The following is a 16646-nucleotide window of genomic DNA, read 5'->3' on the forward strand; positions in this document are numbered from 1 at the left end:
TATACTTGGGTCCTGAATTTGCAGATTCAACGAACTGTGAATCCTGTACTATGTTTATGATCGTGGTTGTTTGAATCCTCAGATGCCCAACTGAGGATACAGAAAACCGACTATGGGACTTTAGCATCCTCGGTGGGTCCCGGAAGGAATCCCACGAGGATACTGAGGGACAACTGTATAACCATAACAGTGCAGCTAGAAAAGAGCCACGTGTTCATTTCTAATACCATCCCCTACTTGGCAACTATCTTTAGCAGGATATGTTGTTAAATCAATACTTGCTATTTTCAATGATTAATTATAGGGGTTTTGCTGAGAATTATCAACCTCACATCACTTAAAAAGTTCTAAGTGAAAATATAAATTAGTTGAATTAAGCTTAAGCCTTGATTTGGTTTGCTTACTTTTCACCAATTAAAATACATTTACTTTTACTTCTAGTGATTTTAACACATTTGGATTTCACATATCCCAAGGAAATGCTTTCTTTTTAAAAACACCTATATATAAAATAAATTCTATTGTGTTACCTTTTCATTTTAAATTTATTAAAAGTACATTGAAAGTTAGTTTTTATATCCTACATAAAACCCTATTGAGAAGGAAGATTTTGATGTCAAAAACGTATTTTCAAATGCATAAAATATAGCCTGGAGATTTCCATATTGAAGTGTGAACAAAGTTTACTTCTGGAGAGGAGGGTAGAATTGTAACTTTTATATACTTCTTCATGCATTACTTGTACAATTAAAATTCAATCTACAGAATTTTTTTTTTAGGTGGATGAATGCACTTGAGAACACTGATCTGCCTTGTTCCCACTTACACTGATAGATGTGGAGGAAGGTCTCGTTGAGCTTGTTGGTGAAAAGAGGCTCAGGAAGGTCCCGGAAGAACTGCTTCACCATATCTGCCACGTCGTAAGCGGATTGGTCCTCGTAGCTGACGTTCTCAGGAAAGCTCTCGTTCATTTGACGTAAGGCATGGATTCGAGACTTCACGCCTGATTTTCGAAAAAGACCCACCTGAAACAAGCCACAGTGACGTGTTAGTGAGGCCGCCTTTGCCCCAGACGTTTTCTTCCTACTGCAAGCACACTGAGGGAGATGAGAAGGCGATAGGACCAGGACTCGATGACTTGGAATTGCATCCAAACTAGTATATTGTAAATTACTAACTTAGCTACTTTGGGCAGTGGCTGAACACTGACTTCCTCTCCCATGAAATGAAAATAAGAATAACAGCCCACCTTACAGGGCTCCTGAGAAAATATACGTGATTGATTGGGCTTTGTGACTTGTCAAGTCTTTCTTACAACATGGTAGACGTTATTTTTTTATTCATTTATTTAACAAGTAGTGATTAAATACCCCCTATATATCAGGCATACTTATATCTTCTAAGAGTCATTAGTGAGCAGGTCAGACAAAATTCCCTACCTTCTGGTGTGTATACTTTAGTGGGGGTTTTGAGAAACTTCTGTCAATGGAAGGTTTGGTGGATCCCAGATAAGTAACCATATCCAATGCCCCTTTGAGGGAGAGGTTTATAGGGAATATGCTCGTGAAACAAAATATCGTTAAGCACATATTTTGATTGATAGGTCTTACTTATATGCTTTTCCTTCTTCAGAATCCTTGTAACATATGCTTCTCATGTGATGCACTTACTACTCTACCTGGTTAGTTATTATGTGTAGAAGCTATGGCTGTAGTGAGAATGATTCCTAAGTGGCTTTTCTTCAGACTTCAAGACATTGTATTATGCCTTTTTCATCCTTAGGGCTTAGACTCCTCCTCTGCTTGACAAATGAATGGAGCAATAAGGCACCGTGGGGATAATGCCCCTAACAGGAACGAGTGAGGGAGAGCAGAGCCCTATGAGGATGGAGGTTCCTGCAGTGGTTTCCAGGTTATGCTGTAGGCTCTCCCCAGGTGGACCTGCCGTCACCCCAAAAGAACTGAGCTTCTCTGGGAGCCCAGGCTTATAGTGAATTCATATGTCTACTATTTTTAAATGCCTATAGGGCACTGAGTTTCTCAAAACTGGTTCTTCAACCCTCAGTCTCCACTCTTTTCACTCCCCAAGGGCTCACTGGTTGGCCCACTTCCACATTCCCAGTGGTCAGAGAGGTGGGCAGCGGCCTCCAGTCAGCGCTGCTCTCCCTCCTTATTCCTGGGGAGACACGCCAGGTTGTCTCACTGGCTGCTCTGTGTGCCAGGCCGGCCTCGACCCAAGCTCAGGGGTCTGAGGAGAGCTCTCTTGGTTGCTGCTGTAAACGGAGAGCAGCGCTAATTCTTTTAAACTGCGTAACAGCAAGGGAAGAATCCCAAGCAATTAGAGAATACTCAGGTTTTTGTATACGTCAGCTGAATGGATCGCAGGGGCAATTATACACCGCTACTTTTTGTGGCAATAAAGACAGAATTCTTAGTAATACTTCTTGGCATTCCAAGGCTTACCACCCTAATTTCACAGAACAGGATATTCAGGCATAGTATCACTTAAAACATTAATTGCTTTCTTTTTTATTCTTAAAGTTTGGAATGTCTAGAAAATGCAGAACGTTGCCAAGAAGAATCTAAAGAGCATTTCTCTTCCTCTGGCAACTGCTCCAAATTTCATCAGAGGGCATGAGAAGAAAGCATGTCCTGTCAAAAGAAAAGCTCAAGATGTCAAATGAGTGATTATCCAAGTGAGATCCAGCCTTGATGTGTTTACATCTCAACTCTTCTGATTCTGGAAGGGGGCCCGGACCGTGCCTCGGGGCTGTGCTGCTCGGGAGTTCTCAGAAGCCAAGTGCCCCGAGGTGAATTCCTCAGAGTGACTCACAGTTATCCTCCTGTGACTTGGTATTATTCCATTTGAGAATTCCTGTTATTATTATGTTTTAATGGTAGAGAAATATTGATCGGATTCTATAAAAAGAATAAAGCAGACAAGTGTTTGTGTGGACATCGCAGAACGAGATTCCTCTTTTGTCCTCTGTGTCTTGCTGGCTTTGATTTTGGGTGCACGGTGATGTGCAGGTACACACATATCCCAGTGATGTTTTCTTTGTACTGTTTTGTTTCCAAGTTTCTTTCTAGTTTCAGCAAATATTGTGATTTTAATTATTTTAGACATGTCCGGAGCTCTCCAGCTGCGGGCTCCGAGCTGCTTGTTCTGACTTAGATCTCACAGGATGTCCACAGGGTTGTCAGGTATTTATTTGTTCTGCCTCAATTTCTGACAATAACCTTCCCGTCCCACCCTTATCATCCAAGGGACGTGGGAAATATCTGTGGGTTCTGGGGATTTTTGTTGGAAGCGCCAAAGGAAAGTTTTTTTCCTAAGCCTAATAAAGTAAAGGTGGTCTGAAATCAGATTCCAGATGTTGGAGTGGAGGATGGCAGAAGGGAAAGATGGTAAGGGCGCCTGTCTTCAAAGATGTCACTGAGCTAATGTAAGAACTAACCCTGGAACTGTCCTACTTCCTGCCTTCTTGTCATGTGACTGTGGGAATTTTCTATAGTTTAAGCCATTTGGGGGCGGGGCTTCTGGTCCCTGGAGTGAAAAACTCCCTGGGCGTGGTAAATAGAAGCTTCCTCTAGTGATGTAGAGGTCCTGGAACCAGAGAGAAGAGCTTCTCCTACCCATCGTAGAGCAACCAGGGGTGTTGGCCCATGGGATTGGCAACCATCATTTCTTCTTCTGCAAAAAGCTTTCAGAGCAGTGATAAAATTTGCATTTTTGGCTAATTTTTTTTTTTTTTCTAAGTAAAAAGTGGAGGACCAAAGAAACCACTTTAAAATGGGTTTCTTCTAAGGGCACCCTTGTCATCATAGCTGACGGGAGGCAACCCCAGACCCTTCAGCTTCATTACGAGGAGGACCCAAGATGTGTGAAATGTCTTTCATTTGCTTCCGTGTCTGTCACTGGTGGGCGGGTGACCTGGGTAGTCACACTGGGACCCACACTTGGTTTAACGTTCTGCGGTCACTGTTTTGAAATTCTTCATAATTTATATGCACTTTCATTTTGCACAAGGCTTCACAAATTACACAGCAGGGCCTGCTCTCGTGTACCTCAAAAGCACGGCTCTAAGACTCTCTCTTAAAAGGTAAGAATAGAGGTCAGCAATGCGAAATCCATGTTTTAAGCTTCTCTCTTGCACATAATCTCTCACTGTAAAGATAAAAGCATGAACAATGAGGGTTGCTCTGGTCTAGTTTTACTTTCCTCTCTCTTTAGTCTTCCACCCAAAAACTCAGCTATGAAAAAGCAAGGACTCAAAGTATAATTTAAAAAGATAGGCACTGGAACATCGCTCATCTTACCTGAGGTAGGCAGCAGGGAGGGTGGTGAGCAGGCGGCAGGTTGACGACACTTGTACTGAGCATGAAGTGTCTTCCCAGCATAATTGGGCTTTTAAAACTTACCGCTCCATTAGGAGGAGAGCTTGGGCATGAGTGCTGCATTAGAACTCAAATTTCATCTAAATAATATTAAATCTCCTACTTGGCATCCTGTTTATGCTAATCCTTTCAGCACTTAATGATGTTTATCAGGACTTGCATTTCCTCTTCTTTAGGGATGTGCTCCGCTAATGAAGAAAAGTTGGTTTTATTCAGAGAGAGAGAGAGGTTCCTAAGAACAGTATGTGGTGGGTTCTTATTTGGAGCACTGCAGGTTTAGCCACTCTCTGCCGTGACTTCATATTCATCAGGGGCTGGGTATAACCTATCCTTCTGTGCAATTGATGTAGGGCAGAAATAAAAGCTCCGCCAACAAAGCCTGCTCGTCTCACACACTGCTGTGTCTGAATACAAATGGTTCAGAACTGAAGGCTGAACTCCCTATTTCATCTCCAGCCAGCTGACAGGGCAAAAATGGATAGACTGTGTTTCCTCATATGGAAGCTGTTTGGCACTTGGGGGTGCAGGAGGTGGAACGGTGGTCTTGTTTCAGGACTCTGTAGGGCTGTCTTCAGCTGTTTGCGATGAATGTTTGAGAAGAATGCGTAGCATGAGGGAGAGAGGCTGAGCTTATTGCAGGAAGCCTCCCTCCCTGGGATGAGGGGCTGAGCCCTGGGACAGTCTTGCATGGTGGTTCGAGGGGACCATGTAGAGGCAGGCAGCAGAGAAACCAGTCAAGGGTGGTTTAGAGGAAGGGTATTCTGAGACCCTCTGGTCTTGCACGGCCGGTGGGTGCTGAGATCTCAAGAGCCTGTGTAGACCTGAGTCTTCCCTTCAGAGGAGGTGCCGCTGGCGAAGGAAGGACCCTCATCTGGTGTGTGTCCGCTCCTTCCTTGTGACTTTTGTCCCTCCTCTTTCTTTTCTGATTCATTGGCTCGAGTTTGCTCTTAAATCTCTAGAACAGTCTTTCCTCCTGAGCCTGGTTTTCTTCGATTCTTATTATGTTTCTCTAGTTTCCCCTTGTCCCTTCCTATGACCACCTTCCTTCTTCGCAGGGACCAGAGGGGGGCTCTGTGTGCTGCCCACACTCTGTGCTGATGAAGGGGAGGGACATACAAGGTGGGGGCCCTGCTGGCGTTGGGAACCCCATAAGGGGAGGAACTGGATTCCACGGAAGTCCCTTTGACATCTTGAGGATTTTTTCTTTTGACGGATACAAGAGAAGGGTTGCCTTGTTCATTGCGGTTACATTTAGAATCAGTATTTATGTCTATGAAATGAGTCTTTTTTCTTATAAAGCTTTGCCAGCATACTGTTTTTCAGTGTGGCGTTCTTCCAGATTAAAAAAAAAAAAAAAAGTTATAAGCCTGAAATGGAGACTGGGAATAAGCCAGCGAGTAGAGACTGAGGGGGTTTTGGCGCCACTGTCCTTCTCTCTGTTCGTATGACTTTGTCTCCAACAGGAGACTGGGCCCAGTAACAGCAGTGATGCTGGTGATACTCATTATTCAGAATCTACAGGGGGCAGGATTGGTTTCCACTCTACATAAAGACTATACGGTGAGTAGAGTGGTGGTATTACAATGCATTTATACCCAATCTTGTTCGAGAAAGAATTCAAGGTGACTTACAATGATCTATAAAGTACAGTAAGATGCAATTAAACATAATAGATGAGAGGACTAGAGCAAAAGGAAAATAAAGACAGAAAAGGTTAGCAGGAAGTAGGAATGAGGTTCACACACAAAATTCATGCCCCCAAATTATATATATTTACTACAGGCAGAACATGCATTTGGCTTCAATAATTCTAGCAGCCCGTGTAGAGAGGAAAACATATCCAGCTGAATGAGTCTGGTGTGCCTAATATAAATACAGACCAGTTATCTAAAAACAACAATTTTTTCAGGTGCTGGGGCCAGAGAAAAAAATTCTTTCATTCTTACAGAAAAGACACCACATGATATAATGATCAACATCATCAACACAATCCTGAGAGTGAATTCATCAATGAGTTGTTTAGGGCCACTTCTCAAAGTGTCCCTCAATGCTAGAGATGGCATCATCCCAAAGTCCACTGGGACAAGCAATTCTAACAGGTGGTAGCAAAGTGCACTTGTTAAAATCTTGGACTCTGTAGATAGATTTTCAAGCAAGTGTTGGCTCCACCATTGCCACCTAGGGGCTAACCCTTCCCAGGGTGGATATGGGATTAAATGAGGCAATGCTTGCAGGATACTTAATATGATCCCTGAAACATGCTGGGCACGCAAGAAAGGTTACTATTATTGAATGAATGGCACAGATGGCCTGCATTTACTTTAAGCATTCCTGAACAAACACTGTTTTCTCTGAATAGAGCTTTTGCTGATAAGCATTAGCTAGCTGGCTATCCATTAGAATGTTTGGAACAAAATATTTTCTATGCTTGGTAAAAGGCAGAGCCAAACACTCTAAGAGAATCAGCCAAGAGGGGAGATGAGTCTTACATACCCTTATGAAAACTGAGACGCTTGGAAAAACATGTGTCTGAATAACAGGCTACTCTCCACAAAATACAATCTTGGGTCTGTACTAATAAACCAGTAAAAGTACAATTGAAGCCACAAAGTCCTATGCCAAAGGGCATGGTTGCAGTGCTTTCAGGGCTGCAAAAGAGATTAATTAGAGTGGGTATTTCCAAATATTCACTTGAGCTCACCTCCCCAAAAAGTTTTCTCAGTAAAATACCCACAGACCCTCTACCTTTGATTAAGGTGTGCTTTTGATAAAAACTCTAAAATTAAAAAAAAAAATCTAATGCTTAACAAAGCAGATTCAATGGATTGCTCTATTGGGATGTTATTCACAAGTCAATTAATATTGGGGCATCTGCCAAAGATAAGCACCATTAGTTTAGTTTTAGACAAGTGGTCTATTGCCCTTCTTTCTGAGAAACAACAGGCAAGCCATCCAGGCCATTTCTCAAACAAAGCAGCCATCACCACCACAACAGTACAGCAACCACTGTTACCCTCACTATAACATCTAAATATGAAAAAATGTAGATATGTGTATTACCTAAATTAGGAGTGGGAAGGGAAAATGGAATAATGCATTTAGTTCAATCAACAATGGCATCGAATGAAGAAGTTACTCTTATTCTTACTGAAAACTGGTATCGGATTCATCAAGAGACCATCTTGATTCTTAGCGTGATCTCAGCTCTGGGGTAGAGACAAACATCAGTTCATCAATTCGTGTAGCTCAGCTCATTCCTGTCCACTGAGCCCAAGGCCAAGGGAAAATCAATGAGAAGTGCAAATAATCTTAGGTTGGCACAGATTATTCACATGGTATTACAGAGTATGATGAACAAAAGCCATTATAGAATAGTTGCCTGAAAATACCCCCACTACTCAAGGTTGTAATTTATCAGGCAGAATTTTATTTTGGACCGAATGTCTAACAGAGAAACCAATGAGTGTTAATTCCGAGGAGCAAAGGCTTGGCCTGGTTAATTATAGGATGGGTTGCATTCTGGGCCAATCAGAGTCCACCATGGTGATGGCTCCCCCACAGTCCTGGAGACGAAAATGATCTCCAAGAATTTTGTTTAGCTTGAGCTTTTTAACCAACTCCACAAGATGAGGGAATACTTAATTTAGCTGATATTATTTTCATATTTTTAAAAGATTTTTTGATGTGGACCATGTTTAAAGTCTTTATTGAATTTGTTACAATATTGTTTCTGTTTTATGTTTTGGTTTTTTGGCTGCAAGGCATGTGGGATCTTAGTTTCCCGACCAGGGATCGAACCCGCACCCCCTGCATTGGAAGGCGAAGTCTTAACCACTGTTATCACGAGGGAAGTCCCTATTTTCATATTTTACTTGCACATTTTAAAAACATATAAATAAATTTGTCATGGTGCTGCTTCAAAAAAAATTTAATAAAGGGAGATATAAAGACCTAATTCTGGTTTAAAAAAAAAAAGACAAAGAGGGATAACAGAATGCTGTGAAATCAATGGTGGCACTGAGACCATAATTAAAAGGAAATGCAGTAGACAGCCTTACTCTCAGTTTCGGGGGAACACAAATTAGCCATCACGGGTACAGATGATTAACATTAGCTTTCTGCAGTCACTCCAGGGTGTCCTTCAAGTTGCCAGTGAGGAAACATCCTCACACAGCTTGACAAGGATGTCACCTGGTCAGATTAAATACTGACCTATAAAGATCACAATGCCTTTTATTTTGGAGAGGCATGTCTTGTCTGATCCTGGACAGATCTGGCTCTGCCTGGCACTCCATACATCCCAGACTGTGCTTGGGATTTATGACCCTACCTGATCGAGGCAGTTGCTGCGTAGATACCTCAGGGCTTGCTGGATACTCTGTGGCAGGGGCTGCCCCGTTCTCTGGACGTGAACGATGAGAGGAATGCCAAAGACTGTCTTGTCTCTGTAATCAGGAACTTTCATCCTCTTCATGAACTTTGGAACTGCCCTAGAATTCAGAGAAAGCAGGTCATGCACGCCTCGTGGAGCACACTGTGGGGACAGGCTGTGAGAGCAAGAGGGAAGCCAAGCTTTTGTTGGAATATTGGACAGGCACGGGGGGATTCAACATTTCTCTCTTAATTATTCACATTACATGGAAGGACTGTGTGTGCCCTGTGCCTCTGTTAGACCTCTAACTATTAAACAGCATGACTCATGTTAGCAGAATGGATTTATGGCCCCGCTTTCAAATCAAGTGCTCGACTTTCCAGTTTAATTGTGACAGACACACTTCTCAAGTGATAAACACTTAAACGTCCCCAACAAGACATAACAAAACAAATTAAAAAATACATCAAGAAGAAATCTGGTTGGGGTTGGGGGAGAAAGAAGGGGAGAGAAGATAAATCACATTCCTAGACTATATCCTTACTTTTCTAGAACCAGTTGTACCTTTTAAAGGAAATTTTAATACACAAGCATATATTGATTTGACCATGCAGTTTATAACTTTCTAAAATATTTTTATAAAAGCATTGCCGATTCTTCTATATGACAATTAACAACACATTTTATTTTTTTCCAAATCCACCAAATCATCTAAAATAGGTCCACATTCAAGTTTCAACATATGCTTTTGTCAATCCCTTATTCCAAAGGTTTACTGCATATTCTTGTTTTTATTTGCCAGTGAAATAAAAGCAGAACTGTATTTGAAGAGTTCAATGCTCTTTGAATGAAGCAGTGCTGTAAGTGTTGAGCTCTGCATTGGGCCAGAAGGTACAAGAAACAGATGTTTCTTTGCAAACTGCCAAAATTACTTGATGGCAAGTTTATTTTTAATGTCTCTGTTCACAACTAATTACTCTTTACTTGTCCTTTTTCCTTCTTGGAGCCTGACTGCCTTCCCTGGAAACTGACAGAGAGCTACAAATAAAGCAATGCTTCCTGCAGGCTACATCACATCCAAGCTTTGGCAGCCCAGAGGTGGACAGTAAGGCAGAACTCTGGGCATTATTTTCAGGAGATTGGCAGTGAAGGCAATGAACGGATTCTTCAGAAATCAGAAAGTAAATGCTGAAGTGTTCGCGATCACATACTGAGCCCTGGAACAAACGGTCCCCTCCTAGGTGAATGGGCTACGCACCACGTCCAGCCGTGTTTGTTGGACATGGAGTGCTTCTCCATGATGGCCGTGAGGCGAAGCAGCGAGAAGCGCTGGAGCAGGTTCAGCTGGCCGGCTGTCTGACCGCTGATGTGGGGCGATGCCGTGGACGGCTGCGGCTGGTGTGAGAGCTGGAAGCTGTTCCACCGGAGTCGCCTTTACCGGAAAGACCGTCAGAGAAGCCAGTCACAAAGCGGACGTGTTATCGGAAAATACAGGATGTTATTAATTGTTAAGTAGCTAATCAAAATAGTTTCCGAGCCAAGAAAACCACAAAGCAAATGGAACAGAAGACACAAAATGTACAGAATAAACAGAATAAACTATTTTTCCCAAGTCTGATAAATCTGGAAAAAGTCATTATCTGTTTCATTAGGAGGCTTGAATAAGTGATATAATAAATTTTATGTGTTTGTTTATTCCTAAACTCATTCCCAAAGTGTTGAATGCAGCTGAGACTGTGTGTGTACGTAAGAGAGAGAGAGAGACATTCAGACAGACAGACAGACAGTGACAGAGAGCCAGAGATCGCAAACGTTTGGGAGCTGTAGAGTACTGTCACACTGCTGTCTTGTCTCCGCGCTCTGACTGGTGAGCAGCACTGACGAAGCACTCCTGAAGTGATGACACGTCAGTCAATGAGCCCCGAGAGCCATCACTGCCTCAGTGAGAAACCCAGCAGCACATACAGTAGGCTGTTTCTACTGCTAAGGCCCTTCCAGGGCCATTGTCTAAGGAGCTTCTGAAATGGTCATTGTAAAACAGCTTTTATGTACTTAGTAATCGGCATTTTCAAGCCAAAATAAACTTATGAAGTGTGTATACACCTTAGATCTCAGAAATTTCTCATGGAGTTTTTTAAAAGTTTAAAATTTGGGGTAGAGATGCTTTGCAAGGTCATGGGAAGAGCCTGTGCACAGGCAATGGACCTTCTCATCAGTGCTTTGCACATAAGAAGCTCAAAAACTTTTTTTTGCATAAAACCAAGATTGAATTAAAGGGTAAACACTAGGAGAAATGAATGTGAGTTAACATGGATTCAATCACCACAATATCTGCACAAAAGACATACTACTGTTCAAATAATTCCCAACCGCATACATCACTTAGGACAGTGTTAAATATTTAGAAGGTACTCTATAAATGTTTGTTAAACACACAGACCATAATTATTATGAAATGGATTAAACATCATTTCACAAAGTCATGCCACCAACCTGTTTGGCCTGGTCAGAGAGGCCCCTACTCCAGAGTCCCTCCTGTCTCTGACTCCAGCGGCCTCTGATTCATTAAGCGACGCTCCATCTCTTTCCACATCACTGGGTGTTGTCCGACCTTCGGAGACAGAATTGCCTTCAAAGTCTAAGGTGATCTGACTATGAGGGGGGAAGGGGCAGAAGCCAGCCTCTCCGGCCAGCGCATGATGTGTCTGCAGTTCAGGTAACAGGTTTTTGGACCAGTCATCCACTACCTCTTGGAGCCCGTTGACATGATGCAGAATGTCATCTAAGTGAGGGAAGAGATCGTCCTTCTCCAAGTCCAAAAGATCCCCGGTGCTGGCATACAGGTGGGAGCCGGGGACGTTGTCGTAGACGCTAACTCGACTCGCTCTGTGGCAGGACGCCATGAGCCTGGGCTCCCCGGCCCCAGGGCCCGGCTGTCTGCCCAGGGAGATGCTCCCAGTCCTCCAGTGAACCCCGCTGCTATTGTCTGTTGGTGAGAGGCTTTCGATAGAGAGCGCCTTGGGGAACGTTCCTGGTTTGTGGTCCTTGGGAATGTGCACCACCAAGTTCTCTTGGGAATGAAACTCGCGTGCGTGGTTTTGGTCCCCTGCATCCCGCAGTGCTGTCCCCGCCAGCACATCCAGGTCTTCTAAGTACATGCCCCCGCGCTTGTGGGCCTCCTGGCATCTTCGCTCCTTCAGGCCGGGCGTGCTCACCCCGCTGCTGCTGTTTTCCGACGGGCTGCTCTCACCGCTCCATTTGCTGGGCCCCGGAAGCCCTGTTTTGCAGGCAGCGGGGGGTGAGTTCTGGAGATCTCCATTTGGAATCTGGATGCACTGCATGGCCTTGAAGGACTCGGGCTCCTGCTGCAGCACCGGGCCGCTGATCACCAAGCCCCCGGTCCGCCCCGACCCCTTCTGCCTTCCCTGAGCTCCTTTCCCCCGCAGCGTTTCCATGCGTTTCAGAAATGATTTGGCTCTGGCCCGGGGGGGCTTCTCATTCTTTGGGTGCCAAGGGTGCTGGAGACCGTCTTTCGGGGACGGCGGGAGGCTGCTGCCGCCCAGCGTGGCGTCCAGCATGGCTGGGCCGTGGGCGCAGTACTGCCCGGGGCCGTCCAAGGCCTCCCGGCCGGCGCCGTAGCTGCCCGGCTGGCTGCGGCCGTCGCTCCCGCCGCTGCTTTCGCTGTGAATGGAGCAGACCTCGGGCTCGCTCAGGTCGGTGAGGACGCTCTCACTGCTGGTCGTGTTTCTCATCCTAATGTCTCCTGACGACCCGTTTCTGTCTCCGCCGAGAAACAGTGTGTGGAGGTCGTCCACGCGAGACCACCGGCGGCTGGTCCTTTGGAAAGTCCATTTGTTGCTGATGCAGAGATCTTCCTCATCAGAGTCGTCACCCTGGGAAACATCAAGGATGACGCTCATTTACAGGTGGCTGGGATGGAGAGGGGAATCTAGGTGAGCACAGGCACGGTACCCCCACCTCCTTTTCTCCTTCCTTCCCTGTCGCACATGCTCTCTGGGTTTCCTGGGCACCTTGGCTGGGTCCGTCCACCGTCTTTATGGTCCCTACACCCTCTTCCTTCCTAGTAGCTGGAAGATTCCTTCCCAACCCACGAAGCTCTCTTTCTTTCAGTTTTCCTTCCTTCCTCTCTGAGAAGCTTCCTTGACTGATTACAAAGAGGAGGTAATTACCATCAACTAGACAGCCTAAATACAAAACACCTGCAGTTCCCCTTTTCACATAGAAACTTAATCCTGCCATAAAATGCACGTACTTCTTCCCTGAAACCTCTTCATGGAGCCCTAGGACCATATTTCCAGCTTTCCTCTTCTGAACCTCGGAGTCAACACTCCTTAGTCTCCCAGACTTGATTCTTAGCGTATGTTCCCTGTGTAAGTTAACGGCAAAATTATCTCCGAATTCCTGGAAGTAGAAACTTGGGAGCTATTCTAGAGACCCCTGGTGGAGGAGAGTTCAACCCAGCCTGCACGGCCGGGCAGGTTTTAATTAACCCTGAATTGGAGTGCTTTCGTAGGACACACTTGTCCGGGTGCCGAGGCCCCACTGCTTTGCCCTGTTGTACCTGCTGCACCTCACACATTTCTCTTACTTGTCTGGGTTCTGCCTGAATTCGTACCCCCTGAGAGAGGACAGTCTGGGTTCCCTGAGGCCAGAGGTGGCTTTGTTTATCTTTGCAAGTCCCTCTGGCCAAGCCCAGCACAAACTTGCCATCTAAATAATTTCCTTCGGAGATGAACTGAATCATCCGCTCCTTCTTCCTCCTCACCATGCGTATGACCAAGACCCAACTCTGAAATGATTCTCAGATCTGCTCCCCCATTCATATCTTCACTCCCATTCCCTAGTGCAAGTCCTTGGCACCTCTGGCTGGGTTATCACAGTAAAAACCAGGGCAGCATCTTCTCCATCTGTTTCAGCTTTCCACTGTGTAATCCAAGTACGATCACAGGATTTCCCACTTTAGAAGCTTTCAGTTTCCCTCAGCCCTCCTAAGTCTTAGTATGGCATTCGAAGCTCTTTCAACCTGACTGCAGTGTGCTTTTCTTATTTCAGCCGTTCCTTCCAATCTTCCTGCATTCTGTTCTCTGACCCGCAACTATGCCCCAACACCCAGCTCTGTTACAGGATTAAGAGCCTAAGGGGTATATATGGTCCCCACGTCCTTCCCTGGTCCCTGACCATTCTTGGGTACTCAGCTCATGTGTCTCTTTGAAGCCTTTCCTGACAGCCCCAAGACAGTGACTGCACTCCCTCTGTGCTCCTGTAGCATTCGGTTTAGACCTTTATTGTAGCATTTATTATAATACTAACTTAAACTCATGTCACAAGCACCCACTCTCAACAGTTACAGGTAAGCTCATCAAGCATATAGTAACTGCTCTCTCTCTCTCTCTGTGTGTGTGTGTGTGTGTGTGTGTGTGTGTGTGTGTGTATAGTTAATTGGATTAAGTTTATTTCACTTTACTTTGACATCCGGTTCTAAGACCTGGTTCTCAGTGCTAGTAGTTAATACCAGTTAGACTTAGGTGACTGTACCCAAGTTGCTTACTCTCTCCAAAGTAAGTTTCTATCATTTATAAAATGGGACTAAAAACAGGCCCTGCCTCATAGGTTCGCTGTGGGGATTAAATGAAGTACTGCATTTAGTAGTCCCTCACTGAGGAGTATTTGTTCATCTGTTATTTTTCAGTGTCTGTTCAGTTGCTTCTGTGCTACCTGTCCGTGTAAGACAGATGGCTTATCTATCTTTCTACGTATCTGGCATCCACCTTATCTCCTCTGGACTTTGCAATATATTGTTTTCAAGGAAAAATAAACAGATGCTTAGTCAATAAATGTGGGGTCTTCCCATTCTTATTTATTTCCTGAAAATCTAGGTTTACATGAGTTGGACTAAATGACACATTTGAACTTTCAAGTATAAGGTGGAAGAAGGTAAAAAACAATGGTACTCAAAAAGAATTCCATAGCTGTGGGAACACAGTAGGAAATTAGCTCTGAGTTTTTAAAAAGTTGTATAAAACTTTGGCGAAAGAGTTTAAAAAATTGTACAAATGGAAAAAAAGGCAAGACTATAGGATGATGAGTCAAAAATATACTTTCTTTGTAGCATTTTCTACTTCCTCTTTCCCTGTGATGGATACAATAAACCCTGAAATCTGAGAGTCATTTAAATATCAGGTACTGTGATAGGTTGAAGGTTGAGTTTATTGGATTTTCATGGCACATTTCAGGAAGCTAGTGAGGAGAAGTTGATATTAAGTAAGCATTCTGAAAAAGCCTTTTAGCAAATCGTTTCTGAGAAGGCAAAAGAAGGATATGCTTTTAAAGAAAATACCGATATTCAAAAATAGAAACTACAATATTTAGTGTTAGCTCCAACGAGCTCTCTAAAGCGAGCCCAAACTTGGTTACTGATGCTAGCAAACCACATACTAGTTGGATAAGGAGTTCTTTATGTTGGTTTAGAAAAGATGCCAAGCTGGGCACTGTGGGCTGGGGATGGAAAGCCTGCCCCCATCTGCTAGGCTCTAAAGAGCTTATTATACTAGCTGTGGGCAAAAAAGGGATATTTACAACCCAACCAAGGCATATGAGAAAGTGGTAAACTCCTGGGAAAAAAGGCAAACAGTTCAGGGAAATTTTGCAGTATTCAGATGGTTTGAACCAAAACAAACAAAAACCAAAGCAATAAGAATCAAAAATAAAACAGAGAAAAAAGAAAAAAATACCCATCTTCTTTAGTACCCTGTGCATGCAATTATCATAGTACGTCCAAAGGGTACTGACACGATTCTGTGTCTGTTTTTCCCACTAGTGCAGGATCTTTGAAACTACTGATAGTGACATACAATAAGAAATCCATTTTTCATTTATAAGATAAATAGGTACTAGAGATGCAATGTACAACGTGATAAATATAATGAACACAGATGTACGTTATACGTGAAAGTTGTTAAGAGAGTAAATCCTAACAGTTCTCATCACAAGGAAAAAAGTTTTCTTTTTCTATTTCTTTAACATTGTATCTATATGGAATGATGGATATTCACTAAACTTATTGCGGGAATCATGATGCATGTAAGTCAAATCATGCTGTACAGTTTAAATGTATATAGTGCTATACATCAATGATATCTCAATAAAACTGGAAGAAGGATAAAAGGAAGTAATCCATATTAGAACAGTATATGGAACATACTAAGTGCTCAATAAACGTTATCTGCTAATTTTAAAAAGTACATTTTCCATCACAACTCAAGGCCCACATACAAATTACGCTAAAGTGAAAGAAAGAAAGAAAGAAAGAGAAAGAAAGAAAGAAAGAAATTTGTACTATAATAATTATCTTTGTGCTCTGATACTTTATATTCTAGTTTAGTCTATTTCATTTTTTTAAAAAAATGTTGTTTGCAACCAACCAAATTCATTTGATAACCCACCAACGGGCCATGATTCACAGTATGAAAAACACTAGAGTTTTAGATTTTTATACACTCACGGCACAGCAGATGGTCAGGCACATAGCAGACTCCCCAATAACTGTGAAAGTGTACTGATTGTTTAAGAGATGATCAGATTTCATCTGTTTGTTTGATTTTTTTTTAAGGCTAAAAACAAATAGTTTGTGATTATTTAGAAATGCAAAATGGAAACCTTTCGGAGTCAGATGTGTTTATGAGAAAAACACACCAAACTAACTTTATTCTCTTATCTTAATGATTTAATAAACCATGGAAATACTATAGATGTGGAGTGTCTGGACTTCAGCCAGGAACTGACAAAAGGCTCTCAAGATATTGTTGTGGTCAAGATGGCAAACTACTGGAGGCTACAGAGCATTTTGTTAGTAGCTG

General features: G+C 43.3%; 1 protein-coding gene and 1 long non-coding RNA gene across 9 annotated transcripts in view; one reads left to right on the top strand and one right to left on the bottom strand.

Annotated features, from left to right (window-relative positions):
- Positions 1-2957, top strand: part of LOC118884438 — a 65881-nt gene extending 62924 nt beyond the window's left edge. For all 4 annotated transcript variants that reach the window (XR_005017276.1, XR_005017277.1, XR_005017278.1 and 1 more), the window contains 2 exons: positions 835-976; positions 2541-2957. This is a non-coding gene — a long non-coding RNA (uncharacterized LOC118884438). The remainder of the gene's footprint in view (positions 1-834; positions 977-2540) is intronic.
- STARD13 (StAR related lipid transfer domain containing 13) overlaps positions 1-16646 on the bottom strand; it is a 227928-nt gene that overhangs the window by 18471 nt on the left and 192811 nt on the right. For 4 of the 5 annotated variants that reach the window (XM_036832085.1, XM_036832084.1, XM_036832087.1 and 1 more), the window contains 4 exons: positions 11263-12662; positions 10028-10201; positions 8728-8887; positions 827-1025 (listed from right to left, as the gene is read on the bottom strand). In XM_036832085.1, coding sequence (XP_036687980.1) covers positions 827-1025; positions 8728-8887; positions 10028-10201; positions 11263-12662 — 1933 coding nt within the window. Of the gene's footprint in view, positions 1-826; positions 1026-8727; positions 8888-10027; positions 10202-11262; positions 12700-16646 lie in introns of all 5 variants that reach the window. The other variant, XM_036832086.1, reaches the window with a different exon arrangement.

This window comes from Balaenoptera musculus, chromosome 18 (genome assembly GCF_009873245.2).
Source record: "Balaenoptera musculus isolate JJ_BM4_2016_0621 chromosome 18, mBalMus1.pri.v3, whole genome shotgun sequence".
Classification (NCBI taxonomy): domain Eukaryota; kingdom Metazoa; phylum Chordata; class Mammalia; order Artiodactyla; family Balaenopteridae; genus Balaenoptera; species Balaenoptera musculus.